The 24,649-nt window shown below is 46.1% G+C and overlaps 1 protein-coding gene across 1 annotated transcript in view; it reads left to right on the top strand.

Moving 5' to 3' along the window:
• Positions 1 to 24,649, top strand: part of LOC144507660 (dynein axonemal heavy chain 3-like) — a 459,789-nt gene that overhangs the window by 244,743 nt on the left and 190,397 nt on the right. Inside the window, exons 22-26 of the mRNA XM_078234817.1 lie at positions 13,285 to 13,415; positions 13,882 to 13,982; positions 17,237 to 17,351; positions 17,515 to 17,645; positions 19,059 to 19,244. Coding sequence (XP_078090943.1) covers positions 13,285 to 13,415; positions 13,882 to 13,982; positions 17,237 to 17,351; positions 17,515 to 17,645; positions 19,059 to 19,244 — 664 coding nt within the window. The remainder of the gene's footprint in view (positions 1 to 13,284; positions 13,416 to 13,881; positions 13,983 to 17,236; positions 17,352 to 17,514; positions 17,646 to 19,058; positions 19,245 to 24,649) is intronic.

Here is a 24,649-nt window from a genome sequence, read left to right as displayed (position 1 = left end):
AGAAAAGAAGGGGTAAAATTCTTAAGGGGGTGCAGGAGCAGAGGGATCTGGGTGTACCTGTGCATAGATCATTGAAGGTGGCAGGACAGGTGGAGAGGGCAGTTAATAAAGCATATAGTGTTCTGGGCTTTATTAATAGGGGAATAGAGTACAAGCGCAAGGGGATTATTCTGAAATTATACAGACCCTAGTTAGACCTCAGCTGGAATATTGTGCACAGTTCTGGGCGTCACACTATAGGAAGGATGTGAACACATTGGAGAGAATGTAGAAGAGGTTTACAAGAATGGTTCCAGGCATGAGAAACTTCAGTTATGAGGCAAGATTGGAGAGGTTGGGACTGTTCTCCTTGGAGAGAGGAAGGTTAAAAGAAGATTTGATAGAGATGGTCAAAATCATGAGAGGGCTGGACAGAGTAGATCGGGAGAAACTATTCCTGCTTGTAAAAGGATCAGGAATGAGAGGGCACAGATTTAAAGTGATTTACGAAAGAAGCAGCGAGTGGTTGGGGTCTGGAATGCTTTGCCCAGGAGTGTGGTGGAGGCAGGTTCAATCGAGGCATTCAAGAGGGAATTAGATGATTATTTGAACAGAGACAATGTGTGGGGATACGGGGAAAGGAAGGGGGAAAGGGCAGGAGAATGGCACTAAGTCATGATGCCCATTCAGAGAGCCACTGCAGACACGATGGGCCAAATAGCCTCCTTCTGCACCGTAACAATTCTGTGATAGTAATCCAGCAGTGCTAGCTAATGTCCTGGGGTCATGGGTTCAAATCTCACCATGGCATGTTCGTTGGTTCTAGTGAAGAATCATTCAGCTCACCAGATAAATGGATCAGCTTGCTCAGGTTAGTATGAATGAACATCATTTACATCACAGGTTAGCAAGGCCTTAAAAAAACAAATCAAACTGTAGGCTTTATTTCCAGAGGGACAGCATTGAAAAGTAGGGAAGTTATGTAATACGCAGGCGACACGAAGGTGGGTGAAGTTGCTGATAGTGTCGGGGATTCATAGAATCATAGAATCTCTACAGTGCAGAAGGAGGCCATTCGACCCATCGAGTCTGCACCGACCACAATCCCACCCAGGCCCTATCCCCGCAACGCCATGCATTTAGTCTAGCTAGTCTCCCTGACACGAAGGGGCAATTTAGTACGGCCAATCCATCTAACCCGCACAACTTTGGACTGTGGGAGGAAACTGGAGCACCCGGAGGAAACCCACACAGACACAGGGAGAATGTGCAAACTCCACACACAGAAAGTGACCCAAGCTGGGACTCGAAGCCAAGTCCCTGGCGCTGTGAGGCAGGAGTGCTAACCACTGTGCCACCGGTGTTAGAGAATACAACAACATATAGATAGATGGGAGACTTGGGCACAGAAATGACAGATGGAGTTTAATCCGGACAAATGCAGGGTGATGCATTTTGGAGGATCAAATTTAGGTGTGAATTATACTGTAAATGGCAGAACCCTTAGAAACATTAACATACAGAGGGATCTGGGTGTGCAGGTCCACAGTTCCCTAAAAATGGCAACACAGGTGCCAAGGTGATTAAGAAGGCACATGGCATGCTTGCCTTCATCAGCCGGAGCATTGAGTACAAGAGTTGGGAAATCATATTGCAGCTCCATGGAACTTTGGTTAGGTTGTATTTGGAGTATTTGCAGTTCTGGTCACCACACTACCAGAAGGATGTGAAAGCTTTGGAGAGAGTTCAAAGAAGGTTCACCAGGCTGTTGCCTGGTCTTGAGGGTGTTGGCTATGAGGAGAGGTTGGATAAACTAGGATTGTTTTCACTGGAAAGACGGAGGCTGAGGGGAGACCTGATAGAGATCTACAAAATTAAGAGTGGCACAGACAGGGTGGATAGTCAGAGGCTTTTCCCAGGGTGGACGTGTCAATTACGAGGGGTCACAGGTTCAAGATGAGAGGGGGAAAGTTTAAGTGAGATGTGCGGGGGAAGTTTTTCACGCAGAGTGTGGTGGGTGCCTGGAACGCGCTGCCAGAGGAGGTGGTGGAAGCAGGCACATTAGCAGCATTCAAGAGGCAACTGAATGGGTACATGAATAGAACAAAGACCAGTACAGCACAGGAACAGGCCCTTCCGCCCTCCAAGTCTGCGCCAATCACGTTGTCCTATCTAGACCAACTGCTTATATCCCTCTAATTCCCCCGTTTGTTCATATGCCTATTTGGATAAGTCTTAAATGTGGCTAACGTAACTGCCTCAACCACCTCACGTGGCAGTGCATTCCAGGCCCCCACCACCCTCTGTGTGAAAAACTTCCCCCCCCCATCTCCACTGAACCTTTCCCCCCTTATCTTGAACTTGTGCCCCCTTGTAATTGTCATTTCCGCCCTGGGAAAAAGCTTCCAATTGTTCACCCTATCCATACCTCTCATCATTTTATAAACTTCTATCTGGTCGCCCCTCAGCCTCCGTCTTTCCATGGAGAACAATCCCAGTTTATTCAATCTCTCCTCATAGCTAATACCCTCCATACCAGGCAACGTCCTGATAAACCTTTTCTGCTCTCTCTCCAAAGCCTCCACGTTCTTCTGGTAGTGTGGTGAGCAGAATTGGACACAGTATTCCAGATGTGGCCTAACCAACGTTATATATAACTGTAACATAATTTGCCAACATTTATACTCGATGCCCCGGCCGATGAAGGCAAGCATGCCATCCGCTTTCTTCACCAGCTTTTCCACCTGTGCTGCCACTTTTAAGGATCTGTGTGCTCCCAGATCTCTCTGTGTGTCGATGCTCCTGATGGTTCTGCCATTTATTTTATAGCTCCCACCTGAGTTGGATCCAGCAAAATGCATCACCTCGCATTTGTCCGGATTAAATTCCATCGGCCATTTCTCCGCCCAATTTTCCAGCCTATCTATATCCTGCTGTATTCTCTGACAATCTTCATCACTATCCGCAACTCCGCCAATCTTAGTATCATCCACAAACTTGCTAATCAGACCAGCTACGATTTCTTCCAAGTCATTTATATTTATAACCAACACCAGAGGTCCCAGCAATGATCCCTGTGGAACACCACTGGTTACCTCCATTTAGAAACACACCCTTCCACCGCTACCCTCTGTCTTCTATGACCAAACCAGTTCTGAATCCATCTGTCTAGTTCACTGCTGATCCCGTGTGATTTAACCTTTTGCACCAGCCTGCCACGAAAGTCCATGTAGACAACATCCACAGCCCTTCCCTCATCAATTATTTTTGTCACCTCCTCAAAAAACTCAATTAAATTAGTGAGACATGATCTCCCACGTACAAAACCATGCTATCTGTCGCTAACAAGACTATTCAGTTCTAATAGGGAGGCAATACAGGCATATGGACCGAATAAGGACTGAAGTTTTTTTAGTTTAGTTAGGGCATCATGATCGGCACAGGCTTGGAGGGCCGAAGGGCCTGTTCCTGTGGTGGTACTGTTCTTTGTTGTTTGCTCTTTGTTCATATTGAACCTTGGTCAGACCACATTGAGGGCACTGAGTGTAGCTCTGTGCACCATGTTGTAACAGGGACCTAGAGGCACAGAGAAGATTTACAAGGATAATATCGGAAATGTGTGGGTTTACAAATCGGGAATGGATCGACAGGCTGGGTGACTTTTCCCTTCAGAATAGAGGCTGGGGCTGACCTAACTGATGTCTTTATGGAGTGCATAGGAAGAGAATGTTTCCCCGTGTGGGAGAGAACAAAGCTGGAGGCTGTCAATATAAAATAGTCACCAAGAAATCCATTGGGAATTCAGGAGAAATGTCTTCACCCAGAGAGGGTGAGAGTGTGGAACTCGTTCCCACAGTGGTTGAAGTGAATAGTATGGATAGGTTAAAGGGAAGGTTAGACAAACTGATGAGAGAGCGGGGAACAGAGGGTAATGATAGTGGATTTAGATGAGAAAAGATTGGAGGAGGTTTGAGTGGAGCTTAAACACCAGCATGGACTGGGTGGGCTGAATGGCCTGTTTCTGTGCTGTACATTCTGTGTATGGATGGTGAAGCATGGCAGATGGTGTTACCGAGCCACTCTTGCTGATAGACATTGAAGTGTCTTACACAGAGCATTTCTACCCTCAGTGATGTTCAAGATGGAGGAGTACTGATCATCAGCTGATGCTGAATGGTACGTGGTAATCAGCAGGAAGTTTCCTTGTCCATGTTTCACCTGGTACCAAGAAACATCATGGGGTCCAGAGTCAGTGCTGAGGATTCCCAGAGGAACTCCCAACTGTTTACCACTGTGCTGTCACCTCTGCTGGGTCTGTCCTGCTGGTAGGACAGGACATACCCAGGAATGGTGATGGTGGTGTCTGGGACATTATCTGCGATGTATGATTCTGTGAGTATAACGATATTGGCCAGAATTTTCCAACCTCGCCCGCAGCTGGGATTATCTGATCCCGCTGCTGTGAACGGAGATGTGGTGGAGTGCCAAATTCTCCATTCTCACTGGCAGGGGTAGCGGGGCTGTGAGACCAGAGATTTCCAGCCACAGTGTCAAACTGTAGCTTGACTAGCCTGTGACAGAGCTCTCCCAAGTTTAGCACAAGCCCTCAGGCATTAGTAAGAAGGACTTTGCAGTGTTGGCCTTTGCAATATCGGTCGATGCCAAAAGGTCTATATGTTATACTTCCATTTGACTTTTCCTAGCACCTTGGTACGATTGAGTGGTGTGCTGGGCCATTTCAGAGATAGTTAAAGAGTCAACCACAGGTAAAGATGGCAGATAAAAGCAAAATACTGCGGATGCTGGAATCTGAAACAAAAACAGAAAATGTTGGAAAATCGCAGCAGGTCTGACAGTACCTGTTGAGGATGACAGTGATCCTTCCCTAAAGGATATCAGTCAACCAGATGAGTCTTTACTACATTGAATTTAAATTTGTCGGATACTGTGGTGCGATTTGAAACCATGTTTCTGGATTACCAAATTGTTGAAGCCTCTTTAGTAGCCAGTTCCATCGACACTGCAATTTCTACTGCTGTCTTTAAAGTAAAAGCATACAAACATATAGAAACTAGAAGCAGGAGTTGGCCATTCAGCCTGTCAAGCCTGCTCCGCCATTCATTTTGATCATGGCTGATCATCGAATTCAATATCCTGATCCCCCTTCTCCCATATCCCTTCATCCCTTTAGCCCTAAGAGCTTTATCTAATTTCTTCTTGAAGTCACACAATGTTTTGGCCTCAACTACATTCTGTGGTAGTGAATTCCACACATTCACCACTCTCTAGGTGAAGAAATTTCTCCTCACCTCAGTCCTAAAAGGTTTATCCTTTATCCTCAAACTATGACTCCTAGTTCTAGACTCCCCCACCATCGAGAATATTCTCTCTGAATCTACCCTGTCTAACCCTGTTAGAATTTTATACGTTTCTCAGAGATCCCCCCTCTCACTCTTCTGAGCTCCAGTGAATATAATCCTAACCAATTTAGTCTCTCCTCATATGACAGACCTGCCATTCCAGGAATCAGCCTGGTAAACCTTCACTGTACTCCCTCTATAGCAAGGACATCCTTCCTTAGATAAGGACACCAAAACTGCACACAATACTCCAGGTGTGGCCTCACCAACACTCTATACAATTGCAGCAAAACATCCCTACCCTATACTGTCGCTATGGAGGCCAACATACCATTTGCCTTTTTACTGCCTGCTGTATCTGTGCGCTTACTTTCGGCAACTGATGCACAAGGAGACCAAGATCTTGCTGAATATCCACCTCTCTCTCAATTTACACCCATTCAAGTAATAATCTGTCTTTCTATTATTGCTACCAAAGTGGATAACCTCACATTTATCCACATTATACTGCATCTGCCATGCACATGTCCACACACTCAGCTTGTCCAAATCACGCTGAAGCATCTCTGTATCCTCCTCACAGCTCACCCTCCCACCCAACTTTGTATCATCTTTGTATCATCATTGGCCTTTATAAATCGGAGTATCGAGTATAAAAGTTGGAGTGTTATGGTAAGGTTATATAAGGCATTGGTGAGGCCGAATTTGGAGTATTGTGTACAGTTTTGGTCACCTAGTTACAGGAAGGATGTAAATAAGATTGAAAGAGTGCAGAGAAGGTTCACAAGGATGTTGCCGGGACTTGAGAAGCTGAGTTACAGAGAGAGATTGAATAGGTTGGGACTTTATTCCCTGGAGCGTAGAAGATTGAGGGGAGATTTGATAGAGGTGTATAAGATTTTGATGGGTATAGATAGAGTGAATGCAAGCAGGCTTTTTCCACTGAGGCTAGGGGAGAAAAAAACCAGAGGGCATGGGTTAAGGGTGAAAGGAGAAAAGTTTAAAGGGAATATTAGGGGGGGCTTCTTCACGCAGAGAGTGGTGGGAGTGTGGAATGAGCTGCCGGATAAAGTGGTAAATGCGGGGTCACTTTTAACATTTAAGAAAAACTTGGACGGGTTCATGGATGAGAGGGGTGTGGAGGGATATGGTCCAAGTGCAGGTCAGTGGGACTAGGCATAAAATGGTTCAGCACAGACAAGAAGGGCCAAAAGGCCTATTTCTGAGCTGTAATTTTCTATGGTTCTATGGTTCTATCTGCAAATTTGGAGATAATACATTCAGTTCCCTCTTCCAAATCATTAATATATAATGTGAACAGTTGGGGTCCTAGCACAGATCCCTGCGGAACCTCACTAGTCACTGACTGCCAATCAGAAAAATACCTATTTATGCCTCTTTGCTTCCTATTTGCTAACCAGTTTTCTATCCATCTCAAGACTTTACCTGCAATCCCATGTGCTTTAACTTTACATGGTAGTCTGTTGTGTGAGATCTTGTCGAAAGCCTTCTGAAAGTCTAAATAAACCACATCCTCTGTCAACTAGGGCGGCACGGTAGCACAGTGGTTAGCACTGCTGCTTCACAGCTCCAGGGACCTGGGTTTGATTCCCGGCTTGGGTCACTGTCTGTGTGGAGTTTGCACATTCTCCTCGTGTCTGCGTGGGTTTCCTCCGGGTGCTCCGGTTTCCTCCCACAGTCCAAAGATGTGCGGGTTAGGTTGATTGGCCATGTTAAAATTGCCCCTTAGTGTCCTGAGATGCATAGGTTAGAGGGATTAGTGGGTAAAATATGTAGGGATATGGGAGTAGGGTCTGGGTGGGATTGTGGTCGGTACAGACTCGATGGGCCGAATGGCCTCTTTCTGTACTGTAGGGTTTCTATGATTTCTAACTCTACTAGTTACATCCTCAAAAAATTCCAATAGATTCGTCAAGCGTGATTTCCCTTTGTAAATCCATGTTGACTTTGTCGGATGATACCACTGCATTCCAAATGCCGAGTTATGAAATCCTTAATAATAGGCTCTAGCAACTTCCCCAGTACCGACGTTAGGCTCACTGGTCTATAGTTCCCTGTTTTCTCTCTACCTCCCTTTTTGAAAAGCGGGTTTACAGTAGCCACCGTCCAATCTGCAGGAACTATTCCAGAGTCCATCGAATTTTGGAAAATAACCACCAATGGATCCGCTATCTCCAGGGCCATTTCCTTAACTACTCTGGGATGAAGATGATCAGGACTTGGAGATATATCCATCTTCAATCCCATCAATTTCCCCAAAACCATTTCTCTAAAAATGCTGATTTCCTTCAGCTCCTCACTAAACCATGCTTCTCTCTGAACATCTGATACATTATTCATGTCTTCCTTTGTGAAGACTGAAGCAAAATACAATTTAATTCTTCAGCCATTTCTTTATTCCCCATTATGAATTCTCCTGTTTCTGACTGTAAGTATGTTCAATAAACAATCTTCTTTGGATAGCCTCATTTTGGAGACTGCAGACTAGATGATCTCAAAGAGTGTCTTCAAATGACTCACCAAACTCACAATGTTGTGCCAGTCTTTTTAATGTTGTCATAAACTGAGCAAAGTTTTCACCTTCCACTTTATTCCTCCGGTGGAACCTGAACCGTTCCATGATGATCAGTGGCTTTGGAGAGTAATGCTCTTCAAGGATCTTTGCCAAGTTGTCGTATGTTTTGGTTCCTGGCTTGCTGGATGAATCAAGCATCAGAGCAGTTGAAGTTTTTACTTCCTGTTGTATTGAGAAAAGCTGGTACGAGCAACTCATTTGTGATTTTATTCACTTGTACAAAGTACTGCAAATGCACTGCACAGGAACTCTTATTCATTTTCTTCATTGAAAATGCCCATGCACTGAGTTGACCCACCATTTCTCTCACAGACACTAATGACTCGAGACTGTTCGGTCTATCTTTTTTAACTGTCTTCCCCCTTTTACCCTGGAGACCATTGACTTGATATATTCTTTTATTCAAACGGCTCCTCTCATATAGCAGAGCATCCCTTCTTTTCAAATTTGGGAGGAACTGCCTGGAATCTCACCCTCACTGATCTTTCTTGGTCTCCCTGGACTGGCACTTAAACCTTCAATTCTGTTGTTGATTTTCTCCAGCCTTCTATCATTGAAGTGTGAGGACCACAATCTCTTCGTTCCTCTGCTTGGGATCTTTTCTCAGTGTTCTCAATAAAAGAAAATCCTGCCTCATCACTAATTTGCTCTTTGTGATGTCCAAACTATGTTAGAGATTGTGTGTTTGAAACAAAAAGAAAAAGATATGGGGGGGGGCAATTCTCCCAAAAGTGCTGGATTTGTGGGAAAACTGGTGTAAATCACGACTGTTTTTTTCCAGTGAGAGTTCAGACTCGAATCTCCCACACTCTGTGTAATGCAGAGGTCACAATCGGAAATAACATTAAATGCTCGGGGGGGGTGGGGCCTATTCGCGTCGGAGTCTGACAGTTCTGCGCATGTGCAGGGGCCCCGATCTGTCAGTCTCCCCGTTTGCTGGCCAGCCCTGGAACCCCGCAGTGTTGCCCCTTCAGTCCCCCCCACCTTGATCCACACAAACATTCCCAGGTCAGCCCCCAACCCCCCCCCCCCCCCCCCCGCCCCAACAGTGGCAATTCCCCCACCACCGCCCAGCCTGTCCCGATCGCTGGCATCCCTCCATCCCTGACGGACCCCTCACCCCCACCGATTGCCCCTAGGCCCCGCCCCCTTGACCCCACCCACAATAAGCCTTACCCCCCCCACGGGCCACACCTCCTTGTCCCCTAGGCCCCACCCCCTGGCCCAGCTCCCTTGGCACTGCCTGATGCCTGGTGGGCAGTGCCAAGGTGCCCCCGGGCATGGGCCCATGCCCAAGGGGCACCACCGCCCCCCTCCACCGCCCGACCCCTGGGGGGCCCCCGATTGTCCCCCCCACTCCGGCGGGGTCTTCCACTAGTTTCCGCAAGTGGGGAGCTAGTCTAAACCCCGGCGCAGTGAAATACCCCTGGCGGGGTGGGAGATAAGAACATAAGAACCAGGAGCAGGAGTAGGCCATCTGGCCCCTCGAGCCTGCTCCACCATTCAATAAGATCATGGCTGATCTTTTTGTGGACTCAGCTCCACTTACCCGCCCGCTCACCATAACCCTTAATTCCTTTACTGTTCAAAAATTTATCTATCCTTGCCTTAAAAACATTCAATGAGGTAGCCTCAACTGCTTCACTGGGCAGGGAATTCCACAGATTCACAGCCCTTTGTGTGAAGAAGTTCCTCCTCAACTCAGTCCTAAATCTGCTTCCCCTTATTTTGAGGCTATGCCCCCTCGTTCTAGTTTCACCCGCCAGTGGAAACAACTTCCCTGCTTCTATCTTATCTATTCCCTTCATAATCTTATATGTTTCTATAAGATCTCCCCTCATTCTTCTGAATTCCAATGAGTATAGCCCCAGTCTACTCGGTCTCGCCTCATAAGCCAACCCACTCAACTCCGGAATCAACCTAGTGAATCTCCTCTGCACCCGCTCCAGTGCCAGTATATCCTTTCTCAAGTAAGGAGACTAAAACTGTATACAGTACTCCAGGTGTTGCCTCACCAGCACCTTATCCAGCTGCAAAATAACCTCCCTGTTTTTAAACTCCATTCATCTAGCAATGAAGGACAAAATTCCATTTGCCTTCTTAATTACCTGCTGCACCTGCAAAGTAACTCCTTGTGATTCCTGCACAAGGACACCCAGGTCCCTCTGCACAGCAGCATGCTGCAATTTTTTACCATTTAAATAATAGTCCATTTTGCTGTTGTTCCTACCAAAATGGATGACCTCACATTTACCAACATTGTACTCCATCTGCCAGACCCCTGCCCACTCACTTAGATTATCTATATCCCTTTGCGGATTTGCGTCCTCTGCACACTTTGCTCTGCCACCCATCTTAGTGTCATCTGCGAATTTTGACGCACTACACTTGTTCCCCAACTCCAAATCATCGATGTAAATCGTAAACAATTGCAGTCCCAACACTGATCCCTGAGGCACACCACTAGTCACTGATCGCCAACCAGAAAAACACCCATTTACCCCCACTCTTTGCTTTCTGTTAGTTAACCAATCCTCTATCCATGCTCATACATTACCCGTAACACTGTGCACCTTTATCTTATGTAGCAGTCTTTGGTGCGGCACCTTGTCAAATGCCTTCTGGAAATCCAGATACACCACATCCACATTGTCCACTGTGCATGTAATGTTCTCAAATGCTATCAATGCTATCGGGCCTGGGGAATCCCGTGCTGTGGGCAAGGCTGGAGAATCCCGTGCCGCGGGCGAGGCTGGAGAATCCCGTGCCATGGGCGAGGCTGGAGAATCCCATGCCGCGGGCGAGGCTGGAGAATCCCGTGCTGCGGGCGAGATCATACATGTTAATCAAATTAGTAACCAGCAGAGTGGAAAGGGGTGGTCTTACTCTATCCAATCTTCCCTCACAAATTCCCACTGTTAGGTGACAGTGCCCAGAGCAGTTACAGCCCCGACACAACCTCTGTTCCGTTTGTAGCTTCTCAGATAGGAAAGCATCATGGGAAGCTGAGAGGTGGAGAGACAGGCCAATCAGAGGCAGGGTTAGCCACCAGCGCCAGTCCGTACTGGGTGTGATGCAACTTCAATGAGCAGCCAATGAAAAGACACATTCCAGGAGTTCACAGAGCGGGTGAGGAAATGGGAAGAAAGGGGCAGGGGAGCGAAGAGCACTCTTCAGGATGAGCAATGTCATCACTCGCTCATGGTTTGCAGACCGTGTGGCCCAGCACAGTGTATTCCAATGTAAATCTGCCCCAAGGAGGCAGAGAGGGTTAGGGAGGGAATTCTGCTGTTTGCGAACTAAGGGATGGCCATTCATGATAAAGTATTAAAATCCATGATGCTGAAGAAGGCAGAATTAGAGGATCAGAGGTCTGGGAGGAACATGAGGCTGGATTACAGAGATAGGGAGGGATTTGAAAATAAGGATGAGGATTTTAAGGTGCTGCTTAAGTGGTGTAGGTCAGTGAAATGGGCGAAGGGTGAACGGGACTGGGCATGCACTAGAAGAGTTCAAGGTTATGGAAAGTAGAATATCGGAAAACAGCCAGAAGTACCTTAGAATAATCTACTCTAGAGACAACAAAGAGATGAATGAGGGTTTCAGCAGCAGATGAGAGGAGGCAGGTACGGAGTCAGGCAATGATATGGAGGTGGAAATAGATGGTGTGGATATGAGGTTGGACACCATCTCACGGTTAAATATGACAGCAAAGTTGTGAACAGTCTGGTGTGGCACCAACCAGTCTCTGGAGAGCAGAATGAAGTGAGTGGTGAGGTTGCAGAGTTTGTGATGGGAGGTTCAAGACAATGGCTTCTAACTTTCCAATACTCAATGGCAGTAAATGTCTGCTCTTTCTGTACTGGGTTGGATAAGCAGTCTGATCACTTAGAGATGGTGCAGGAATCGAGAGAGATTCCAGCAAGGTAGAACCAGCTATCATCAGCGTGCACACAGAAACTGCTCTGTTTTAAGATAATATGGCCGGGGGCAGAATAGAGGGCAGAGTACCCAAAGAGGAGAAATAAAAGAAGACAGGACAATAGGAAGGACAAGGCTAGGAGAGAAAAGGAGTTAAAAGAGGGAGGAAAATAATCAAGTGGAGATAGAGGTGATGGGCTGAGCTTGGGACAAATGTCCCTATTTTCAAGCCCTTCCCACCAGTGGGGTTTTCCAGTCCCACCAAAATCGATTTAACTCTGTCTCTCTCGCCAGAGAATCTGCCAGAGTTGCTGCATGTTGAATATTCAGAGCAACTTGGTGCCACTATTACAATAGAGTTGGCAGCTTGAGCTAATACTGCGGCGTGATGTGACAGCTGTTTTCTCTGTAAAGTAAGCTCTGGAAACTGTTTGATTTGGATTGTTTACGATTTACATAGATGATTTGGAGTTGGGGACCCAAGTGTAGTGTGTCAAAATTTGCAGATGACACTAAGATGAGCAGCAGAGCAAAGTGTGCAGAGGACGCTGAAAGTCTGCAAAGGGATATAGATAGTCTAAGTGAGTGGGCGAGTGTCTGGCAGATGGAGTACAATGTTGGTAAATGTGAGGTCATCCATGTTGGTAGGAATAACAGCAAAATGGACTATTATTTAAATGGTAAAAAATTGCAACATGCTGCTGTGCAGAGGGACCTGGGTGTCCTTGTGCAGGAATCTCAAGGAGTTGGTTTGCAGGTGCAGCAGGTAATTAAGAAGGCAAATGGAATTTTGTCCTTCATTGCTAGAGGGATGGAATTTAAAAACAGCGAGGTTATGTTGCAGCTGTATAAGGTGCTGGTGAGGCCACACCTGGAGTACTGTGTACAGTTTTGGTCTCCTTACTGGCACTGGAGCGGGTGCAGAGGAGATTCACTAGGTTGATTCCGGAGTTGAGTGGGTTGGCTTATGAGGCGAGACCGAGTAGACTGGGGCTATACTCATTGGAATTCAGAAGAGTGAGGGGAGATCTTATAGAAACACATAAGATTATGAAGGGAATAGATAAGATAGAAGCAGGGAAGTTGTTTCAACTGGCAGGTGAAACTAGAACTAGGGGGCATGGCCTCAAAATAAGGGGGAGCAGATTTAGGATTGAGTTGAGGAAGAACTTCTTCACCCAAAGGGTTGTGAATCTGTGGAATTCCCTGCCCAGTGAAGCAGTTGAGACTACCTCATTGAATGTTTTTAAGGCAAGGATAGATAAATTTTTGAACAGTAAAGGAATTAAGGGTTATGGTGAGCGGGCGGGTAAGTGGAGCTGAGTGCACAAAAATCAGCCATCATCTTATTGAATGGTGGAGCAAGCTCAAGGGACCTGATGGCCTACTCCTGCTCCTAGTTCTTATGTTCTTATGTTGTTATGACAGGAGTCCTGGCGAATGTCTTTCGAGAACATGCCACCAGCCCCACCAGAGACAGGAAGTGGTGTATCTTTGACGGTCCAGTAGATGCAGTGTGGGTGGAGAACATGAACACAGTCCTCGACGATAACAAGAAGGTAACGGGCACTGGAGACAGGCCTGCACGCTGACAGATTCCACTTCCAAAGACTCAGCAGGCTATTTGACACTGAGCTTGGACTTGTACAACTGGCAAGAGTGCCAACTCTAACACTTTAATATGTACCATTTTATTCAGCAGACAATCAAATCAGATTTAATCTCTTCGTTCTGCTTCAGCTGTGAAGAATAATCATCCCATTTGAATGAAGATTCCCACATAATCCCCTCCAGGGCTAGGAAAACATTTGATTCTGTTTGAAATGTATGACACTGTTAGCAAAGAAATCTCCCGCTTATTCTATTGTCATCTTTGTAACGTTTATTATGCTAAACCTATGAAGTGATAAAGTTCCCATTATTTCTCATTGAGAAGCTGCTTTTGGATCCGGGTGCTTCGTGTCGCTCTCACAGAGTGTGCCGTGTGGATTGTATATTAATGTCAAGCTTATTAATATCCCACAGCTCTGCCTGATGAGCGGTGAGATTATTCAGATGAGCTGCCAGCAGAATATAATATTTGAAGTTCTGGATCTGAAGCAGGCATCACCCGCAACAGTCAGCAGGTGAGTACAGGAAATTAACAGTGTGGCATAGGCATCAGTGTGAGGTGATGGAGGGGAGGGGGTGGGGACACCAGGGGCTGTGGGCACAGGGTCGGGGCGTCGGGGTGGGGACAAGGGGGCATGGTGGACATGTGGTTAGCATGGCTGCCTCACAGCGCCAGGGTCCCAGGTTCGATTCCCGGCTTGGGTCACTGTCTGTGTGGAGTTTGCACATTCTCCCCGTGTCTGCGTGGGTTTCCTCCGGATGTTCCGGTTTCTTCCCACAGTCCAAAGATGTGCAGGTTAGGTGGATTGGCCACGTTAAATTGCCCCTCACTGTCAGGGGGATCAGCAGGGTAAATGCATGGGGTTATGAGGATAGAGCCTGGGTGGGATTGTATTCGGTGCAGACTCGATGGGCCGAATGGCCTCCTTCTGCACTGTAGGATTCTATGATTCTATGATCCCTGAGCTGCAAATGTACCAGAGCCACTCCGTGTGTGAAACTTGTATTTTTGCTGCTTTGTGTCGAGACTGAGGCCTCGCTTTGTGAGAGTTATTTCACACCGGAAGCAGAGCTCCAGCATTCAGAGCTCCCATCTCTCCAGTGGTGAGAAGGTTCCCATGGCAGCTTCGAAGGAGAGAGTTCTCCCCAGTCTCCTGGACAATATTTAACCTCCCGCCAAAGAGACAAAAATAGATTATTCTGCCATGTGCACAATGTAAATCAGCTGCTTGGTTCCCATAGCTACAGTGCTGGAGTGCTTCATTGGCTATGAAGCAAGTGAGAGTGTCCTGGGCTTGTCAGAGTCAGGTTGGGGGCGGGGGGGGTGGGGGTGGCATGTGTTGGGTGGGGGCATGGGCAGCATGACAGTTGACCGGGTGCCTGTTGGGTAGGGGGGCTGAGAGGAATATTGGGAACCAGGGCGGCCGTTAGGTGTTGCAGACCTCCTAATCCATGGTGAGATTAAATATCAAGTTACAAAATGTCTATTTCCAAAGTCCCCACTCTCATAAAAACCCAGTCACTACATTTAACTTCCTGATAAAAAAACAAGCATTTGTATTTACAATCCCACTTCAAAGTCTTTATAAGCACTTGGAGCTGTCAATGAAACAGTGAATTAGCAGGAATGTGAAGAGAGGTTGTGAAATCTATCGATTAGCTCTCACAGAATAATGGTAATGGCATATGTTAATCGACATAAGAATTAGCACATACTGTTTGTTTCACACTGCAGACTCTTATTCTTATGTGGGTTATTTTCAAATATTTAAAGGGCAGGACGTTTAAATCAAAGCAAAATACTGCTGGAAATCTGAAATAAAAACAGAGAATGCTGGAAAGTCTCAGTAGGTCTGGCAGCATCTGTGGAGAGAGAAACAGAGTTAATGTTTTGAGTCTAAATGACCTTTCTACAGAATTGAAGAGGGAGAGGAATGTGATGGAGGGTCTCATTGGAGAGGTGGGTGGAGGGGGTGGGACAAAAGAGAAGGGCAGGGATAGGTCAGAGCAAAGGAGAGATTGACCAAGGTGTCAAAGACATAAGAGAAAGGGGAATGGGGTTGGGTTGGGGCAAACCAAGAGAAACGAAAAGGGATTTAAATTCCTTGACATCCTGACAGTTGCCTTTGACAGATCACATGGCAGTTCCAATGGGTTTTTGTGCTCTTTATGCACAGTCCTGTCTAATTTTATGAACCCCAAAGGGCACCTGAATTCTCCCAAAGCTATCCCAGGACTGAATACAACAGGGCACCCTCCCTCTCCAAAGAACTCTGGTAGGTTTATACCGTCTCCCACCAAGGCTAAAGTGCACACGTTGGGTTTTAGAGGTTCCATGAGTGAGTCTTAGATCTGACTAACTGTGAACCATTGATAGACAAACTCTTCGTACCCCTGGCCCACTGAGGAAAATGGCAAGCTCTGGGTTCAGAGGTCAGGTCCAGGGTTTGGGTTCAGTTGTCCGGAGTCAAGGGTCGGGTTCAGTTGTCCGGAGTCAAGGGTCGGGTTCAGGGGTCTGGGTTCAGGGGCCCAGGTTGAGAGGTCGGATTCAAGGGTCTGGCCGGGTCCATGGTCCACAGTCAGGATTCAGGGGTCCAAGGTCAGAGGCCTGGGTTCAGGGGCTGTCTGTGCTGTTTTTCTGTGAACTACCTCCCGAACAGGGGAGGAAGGATGCTCTCTGGTTGTAGAGATGCACCCCATAGCTCTGTACAAACTCAGGAAAATTTGTCCCTGTCGGAGTGGCCTTACTGCTGGTCACCAATTCGGGAATTCTCCAAAAACTGAGGGAAACACCTTTCAACCATCACTTCACATTCCAACTGGGTAAAGCAGGGAAACAGATTAGAAGCAGGGAGTGGCTGTATCCTGTAAACTCGCTAATCCTGTGGAAAGCATTCTGTAATCTATACTTAATGTTGTAAAATTAAGTGTAACTGTAAGTGAGGCGGCCCCAGCAATTCTTGACTTTCTGTCCAGCTGTTGTGTGACTGGCGTGTGGGGTTATCAGAAATGTTAAAACATAATTTCATAGAATTCTACAGTACAAAAGGAAGCCATTCAGTCCATTGAATCTATACAAACTCTGTGAAAAAGCATCTTCCCCAGGCCCTATCCCCATAACCCCATTTATTTATCCCCCCTAGCCTACATATCCCGGGACACTAAGGGGCAATTTAGCACGGCCAGTCCACCTAACCCGCACATCTTTAGACTGTGGGAGGAAACCGGAGCACCCGGAGGAAACCCACGCAGACACGGGGAGAACGTGCAAACTCCACACAGAGAATCACCCAAGACCAGAATTGAACCCGGGTTCCTGGCGCTGTGAGGCAGCAGTGCTAACTGCTGTGCCAACATGCCGCATTAATTAGGGTTATCTTTTCTGTAGTTTAGATTACTCCTTGGCTGCTAAGTAATGTTTAGATGCTGTTGCTTTTAGTTTGTTTGTTACAGCAAACATTTTAATACTTGAAAACATGTTGTGCATTTATGTCAGTCACTGGGAATTCAAATATTGCTTTAAAAGTTATCAATCTCTTTGGGGATGGGAACAGAAGCAGATTAGACTTGCCACATATGATTCTTATTAAAAGGTTTAAGTGAAGAGTGAGTGTGGGAGCTTCTTGTGTGAAGATGCTGCCACTGCTTTGGTGAATGCTAGTCTCTTGTGGAGAATTGTCCATGTGCACTGATCACTGTACAGGCTTAAAGGACAAAACAATCTGACATGGGAAATAACCTCTGATGGCGCTCCCTTTCTGTCAAGCAGATGTGGAATGATTTACATGGAGCCAATGAATCTGGGCTGGGAGCCATTGGTCCGGTCTTGGTTAGTGACAAAGCTACCTGAGCAGCTCAGCACGGAGCAGAGGCAGACGGTACAGGTATGTTCCTGAGCTCCCTTCACAGCACCAGCCTCATCACTCAATCTTCATTTCACCGTGTTTTAATCAGTACTGAAAAGTCTTTCAAGCTGAGGTTTAATGTTGTGAAATTAAGTGTAACTGTAAATGAGGAGACCCCAGTAATTCTTGGCTTTCTGTCTAGCTGTTGTGTGACTGGCTGTTGCCCCCATGTTTGGAGTTTGTTCAGAAGTGTGCTTTAGTGGTACAATCGTCTTCCATGCACCTGACTCTCTCCATGCTGAAAATCTACCAGAGTTTGTTGGCAGGAATCAGGTAAGGTGCTTCAAAGACTGCCTGTGGTTAGCTGGGGGAGTAAAGGTGTGGATAGATAGCTCAGGGGCGAGATTCTGACCCACAATTCCACTAAAGATCAGGCAATGTGCCAATGGAGAAGGGTAAAAGCTGACAGTGTGGCCTAATCCAATCTGAATATCCCTCCAGTGGCACTCACTCCAGCTGCTGCTGGCATTCTGTTCCTGTCCCTTCCTTCCACTACCCCCATGTTAAAGATGGTAGTATGATAGGGATAGGCCTAGCAACAAAAACAGCCTCCAAGTCATTAGGAATAGGAGCAGGAGTAGGTTATTGGACCCCTCCAGCCTGCTTTGCCATTCAATAAGATCATGGCTAGTCTGACTGTGACCTAACTCCACTTTCTCACCTGTCCTGTCCTCCATTACCCTCAACTCCCTTTGTAGATCAAAGATATGTCTGACTCAGCCTTGAATATATTCACTGCTCTCTGGGAAGAGAGGTCCACACTCTGAAAGAACAAAATTCCCCTCATGTTCTTCTTAAATAAGAAATTGCTGAATGTGAAAACGACTTCACCCAGTACTAGATTCCCACTCGAGGGCAAACATCCCCTTAATAACTCCTTCTGGTACATTTGAAACCCCATAATAAGTGTGGGCCCAACCTGCTCAACTTCCCTTCAGAAGACAAACCCCTTCATCCCAAGAATCAACCTCGTCAGCCTTCTCTGAACTGCTTCCAATGCAAGTGTATCCATCCTTAAGGAGACCAAAATTGTGCACAGTGTACAGGACACCAGGTGTGGTCTCACTAAGCCCCTGTACAAATGCACAGATCATGCTCTGGAGGGGTAGGGCCTACTTTAGGCTCCCCCATTGGCTCTGACACACTTAGTCATAGTCATAGATAGAGTCATGGAGGTTTACAGCATGGAAACAGGCCCTTCGGCCCAACTTGTCCATGCCGCCTTTTTTTTTTAAATCCCTAAGCTGATCCCAATTGCCCGCATTTGGCCCATATCCCTCTATACCCATCTTACCCATGTAACTGTCTAAATGCTTTTTAAAAGACAAAATTGTACCCGCCTCTACTACTGCCTCTGTCAGCTTGTTCCAGACTTATCTGTAGAGGCCTTGGTCATCTTGAGACTGGGGAGGTTTGCTGACCATTTGGTCCTCAGGACCCTGCTGCCCTTTAACTGCTTCACCTGGTATTGGAGTGAGCTGGTTGACAGAGCCAGGATTAAGGAGAAGTTGTAGGAGTGGCACAAGAGGCTTGATGGAGGGACAGGGAGCTTTGGGAACCAGAGGTCCATATACAGCGGCTGAAACATGACGGGTTTGTCGAACAATGGGACAGGTCTAATGGACTGTCTCATTCTGCCTAACATTAACAAACAAGGCTCTCACTGACTGCCATCTTGTATTGTAGCTTTACTGAAGATCCTGTTGACCAGAGCGAGGAGACCTTTCAGGCTCTGAAAGCAATGGATGAAAAGAGTTTCTCATCCACGGTACAGAAAGAAAAGGAAGAAATCACCAGCTATCTGGTAGCTTACGGCTTCTTCTCGATAGTCTGGTCCATCGGTGCCATTCTTGACCTTCCATCGAAGCAAAGGTAATACTCTGGGGCTGAAATACTAATCAAACATCCCCTCCCTGCGGCCGTTCCATTGTAGACCATGGAAGTGAACTTGACAGCTTAGCCCAGGGTTTGATAATCACCATGGTTTTAATTTTCAATTGCTCAGAGCAGTCGTAAACTCCCCCTTCGTTGCTTCACACAACAACATCCTGCGGAGCTTTTCATTATTTTATTATTTCATGAAATGCAAGGCCAGTATTTATTGTCCCTGAACAGAGGGCAGTTAAGATTGAGAGTTATGTGTAGACCTGATCAGGTAAGGATGGCAGATTTCCACCCATTAGTGGATGGCCTTTTACACACATTGACAATGCTTTCATTGAGGTGAGCTTTCAATTCCAGATTTTATGAACTGAATTCAAGCTTCACCAGCTGTCGTGGTGGGATTTGAACCTGTGTCCCTTGAGCCTCAGGATTACTAGCCCAGCAACATTGCCAAGAGGAAGAATAGAGAGCAGAGTACCCAAAGAGTAGAAATAAAAGGAGGCATGATAACAGGAGGGATAAGGCTAGGAGAGGCAGCACTGTCACTGCTGCCCCTGGATGGGAGACGGTTACATTTCGCCATTTAAAGCCCTTTTGAGTGGGAATAGACTGAAAAAAACGAGAGGAAATGGGAAACATGTTACAGAAGATTGAAACACTTCCTTAGATCAATTGTGTTTTAATAAACTTTAGTTTCTGTACTAGATTTAGATGAATAGTTGTGCAGTTAATTAAAGTGTGGTCTTAAAGTGCAATCAGATATGAGATCATTGATCATTATAATTTATATAATTGAATCAATGATTCCAGTGTAAGAGTTTGTGTCCTATCAAAAACAAAATAACAGCCAGAGAGTGACATTAAAATTGGGCTGCAAATTAGATGATTGGTCATAAGATTACATAGGCTATAAAGCACATAACAGACCATTCAGCCCAAACAGTCCATGCTAGCACTTATGCTCCATTTCCAACTCCTTTTTCCCAATTCTCATTTGTGTAAATTCCCTTTTCCCTCATGTGAGTCTCATGAGATGTAAAGACGACCATCACCCCAGTACCAAAGAAAGGCCAGGCAGCGTGCCTTAATGACTATCGGCCGGTGGCTCTGACACCCATCATTATGGAGTGCTTCGAAAGGCGAGTCATGGCACGAGTCAATTCCAGCCTCCCGGGCTACCTGGATCCACTACAGTTTGCCTACCACCACAACAGGTCCACAGCAGGCCATCTCCCTGGTCTTGCACTCAACCTTGAAACACCTCGATAACAAAGACACTTATGTCAGACTCCTATTTATTGACTACAGCTCAGCCTTCAACACCATTATTCCTACGAAACTCATCTCCAAACTCTATGGCCTGGGCCTTGGCTCCTCCTTCTGCGGCTGGATCCTGAACGTCTGAACTCACAGACCACAATCAGTAAGGATAGGCAACAACACCTCCTCCACGATCATCCTGAACACCAGTGCACCACAAGGTTGTGTTCTCAGCCCCCTACTATACTCCTTATACACCTTTGACTGTGCGGCCAAATTCCCCTCCAATTCGATTTTCAAGTTTGCTGACAACACCACCGTAGTGGGTCGGGTCACAAACAATGACGAGACAGAGTACAGGAATGAGATAGAGAATCTGGTGAACTGGTGCAGCAACAATAATCTCTCCCTCAATGTCAACAAAACGAAGGAGATTGTCATTGACTTCAGGAAGCATAAAGGAGAACATGCCCCTGTCTACATCAACAGGGACGAAGTAGAAAGGGTCAAGAGTTTCAAGTTTTTAGGTGTCCAGATCACCAACAACCTGTCCTGGTCCCCCATGCTGACACTATAGTTAAGAAAGCCCGCCAACACCTCTACTTTCTCAGAAGACTAAAGAAATTTGGCATGTCAGCTACAACTCTCACAATCTTTTACGGGTGCACCATAGAAAGCATTCTTTCTGGTTGTATCACAGCTTGGTATGGCTCCTGCTCTGCCCAGAACCACAAGGAACTACAAAAGATCGTGAATGTAGCCCAATCCATCACGCAAACCAGCCTCCTGTCCATTGACTCTGTCTACATTTCCTGCTGCCTCGGCAAAGCAGCCAGCATAATTAAGGACCCCACGCATCCCGGTCATTCTCTTTTCCACCTTCTTCTGTCGGGAAAAAGATACAAAAGTCTGAGGTCGCATACCGACCAACTCAAGAACAGCTTCTTCCCTGCTGCCATCAGACATTTGAATGGACCTACCTTGCATTAAGTTGATCTTTCTCTACACCCTAGCTATGACTGTAACACTACATTCTGCACTCTCTCGTTTCCTTCTCAATGAATGGTATGCTTTGTCTGTATAGTGCGCAAGAAACAATACTTTTCACTGTATGCTAATACATGTGACAATAATAAATCAAATCGAATCAAAAAGTGTAACCTCCTCTTAAATACATCCATACTATTCACTGCAGTCACGCTCTGTGGGTGTGAGTTCCACATTCTCATCACTCTCCGGACACAGAGATTTCTCCTGGATTCCCCAGTTGGATTTCTTGGTGACTATTTATATTTGATGAGCTCTAGTTCTGCTCTTCCTCACAAGAGGAAACATTCTCTCTGTATCAACTCCATCAAAATCTTTCCGAATTGAAGCACTATTATTGGTCACTTCTCAACCTTCTCTTGAGAAAAAGAAACCAAAAAGAAACCAAACCTATAAGAAGGATGTGGAAGCGCTGGAAGGAGTGCAGAGGAGATTTACCAGGATGCTGCCTGGTTTGGAGGGTAGGTCTTGTGAGGAAAGGTTGAGGGAGCTAGGGCTGTTCTCTCTGGAGCGGAGGAGGCTGAGGGGAGACTTAATAGAGGTTTATAAAATGATGAAGGGGATAGATAGAGTGAACGTTCAAAGACTATTTCCTCGGGTGGATGGAGCTATTACAAGGGGGCATAACTATAGGGTTCATGGTGAGAGATATAGGAAGGATGTCCGAGGTAGGTTCTTTACGCAGAGAGTGGTTGGGGTGTGGAATGGACTGCCTGCTGTGATAATGGAGTCAGACACTTTAGGAACATTTAAGCGGTTATTGGATAGGCACATGGAGCACACCAGGATGATAGGGAGTGGGATAGCTTGATCTTGGTTTCAGATAAAGCTCGGCACAACATCGTGGGCCGAAGGGCCTGTTCTGTGCTGTACTGTTCTATGTTCTATGTTCTATGTTGTTCCTTATTCTGAAAGGGCATGACCTTTTTGCCTTTCTTGTACCATTCTTGTAAGTCTCTTTGGATCCTCCTTGTTATAATATCCCGATTAGGATTGTACACAATCTATTCCTGCCTAGACAAGGTTTAGCAGAACTTTCCTACTTTTCAAATCTACCCTTTGAGAAACAAACTTGTATTATTTTACCATATTAACTTTAAAGTTTTGTTTTAAGTTTATTTATTCGTGTCACATCAGGCTTACATTAACACTGCAATGAAGTTACTGTGAACATCCCCTCATCGGCACACTCCGGCACCTGTTCGGGTACACCGAGGGAGAATTTAGCCTGGCCAATGCACCTAACCAGCACGTCTTTCAGACTGTGGGAGGAAACCGGAGCACCCGGAGGAAACCCACACAGACACGGGGAGAACGTGCAGACTCCGCACAGACAGTGACCCAAGCCAGGAACCAAATTCAGGTCCCTGGTGCTGTGAGGCAGCAGTGCTAACCACTGTGCCATCGTGCCACCCTAACTTGCATGATCATTTGTATTGATGTGTCTTTCCATTCCCTTGACATGACATGCCTAGGCAGCTGGGATCAAGTGGATCCCTTGAAATATATAGAGGGTGTGGGAGTAGGGTTAAGAGAGAAGTCAGGAGGGCAAAAAGGGGACACGAGATTGTTTTGGCAGAGAAGGCAAAGGGGAATCCAAAGAGCTTCTACAAATACATAAAGGGCAAAAGAGTAACTAGTGAGAGAGTAGGGCCTCTTAAGGATCAACAAGGTCATCCATGTGCGGATCCACAAAAGATGGTGAGATCCTAAATGAATATTTCTCATCAGTATTTACTGTTGAGAAAAGCATGGATGTTATGGAACTTGGGGAAATAAATAGTGATGTCTTGAGGAGTGTACATATTACAGAGAAGGAGGTGCTGGAAGTCTTAAAGCGCATCAAGGTAGATAAATCCCTGGGACCTGATGAAGTGTCTCCCAGGACGTTGTGGGAGGCTAGGGAGGAATTTGCGGGTCCCCTAGCCAAGATATTTGAATCATCGATAGTCACGGGTGAGGTGCCTGAAGATTGGAGAGTGGCAAATGTTGTGCCTTTGTTTAAAAAGGGCTGCAGGGAAAAGCCTGGGAACTACAGGCCAGTGAGCCTCACATCTGTGGTGGGTAAATTGTTGGAAGGTATTTTGAGAGACAGGATCTATAGGCATTGAGAGATGCAAGGACTGATTAGGGACAGTCAGCATGGCTTTGTGAGTGGAAAATCATGTCTCACAAATTTGATTTGAGTTTTTTGAAGGGGTAACCAGGAAGGTAGATGAGGGCAGTGCAGTTGATGCTGTCTACATGGACTTTAGCAAGGCCTTTGACAAGGTACCGCATGGTAGGTTGTTGCATAAGGTTAAATCTCATGGGATCCAGGGTGAGGTATCTAAATGGATACAAAATTGGCTTCTTGACAGAAGCCAGAGGGTGCTTGTAGAGAGTTGTTTTTCAAACTGGAGGCCTGTGACCAGCGGTGTGCCTCAGGGATCAGTGCTGTGTCCACTGTTATTTGTCATTTATATTAATGATTTGGATGAGAATATAGGAGGCATAGTTAGTAAGTTTGCAGATGACACCAGGATTGGTGGCATAGTGGACAGTGAAGAAAGTTATCTCCAATTGCAACGGGGTCTTGATCAATTGGGCCAGTGGGCTGACGAATGGCAGATGGAGTTTAATTTAGATAAATGCGAGGTGATGCATTTTGGTAGATTGAACCAGGGCAGGACTTACTCAGTCAATGGTAGGGCACTGGGGAGAGTTATAGAACAAAGAGATCTAGGGCTGCATGTTCATAGCTCATTGAAAGTGGAGTCACAGATGGACAGAGTGGTGAAGAAGGCATTCAGCATACTTGGTTTCATTGGTCAGAACATTGAAAAATAGGAGTTGGGACGTCTTGTTGAAGTTGTCCAAGACATTGGTAAGATCACACTTGGAATAATGTATACAGTTCAGTCACCCTATTATAGAAAGGATATTATTAAACTAGAAAGAGTGCAGAAAAATTTACTACGATGCTACCAGGACTTGATGGTTTGAGTTATATGGAGAGGCTGGATCGGCTGGGACATTTTTCTCTGGAGCGTAGGAGGCTGAGGTGTGATCTTATAGAGGTCTATAAAATAATGAGGGGCACAGAT

The sequence above is a fragment of the Mustelus asterias genome, chromosome 19 (genome assembly GCF_964213995.1).
Source record: "Mustelus asterias chromosome 19, sMusAst1.hap1.1, whole genome shotgun sequence".
In the NCBI taxonomy this organism is placed as follows: domain Eukaryota; kingdom Metazoa; phylum Chordata; class Chondrichthyes; order Carcharhiniformes; family Triakidae; genus Mustelus; species Mustelus asterias.
The sequence above is the reverse complement of the archived record's forward strand: the minus strand, read 5'-3'. Positions and strand labels throughout refer to the sequence as shown.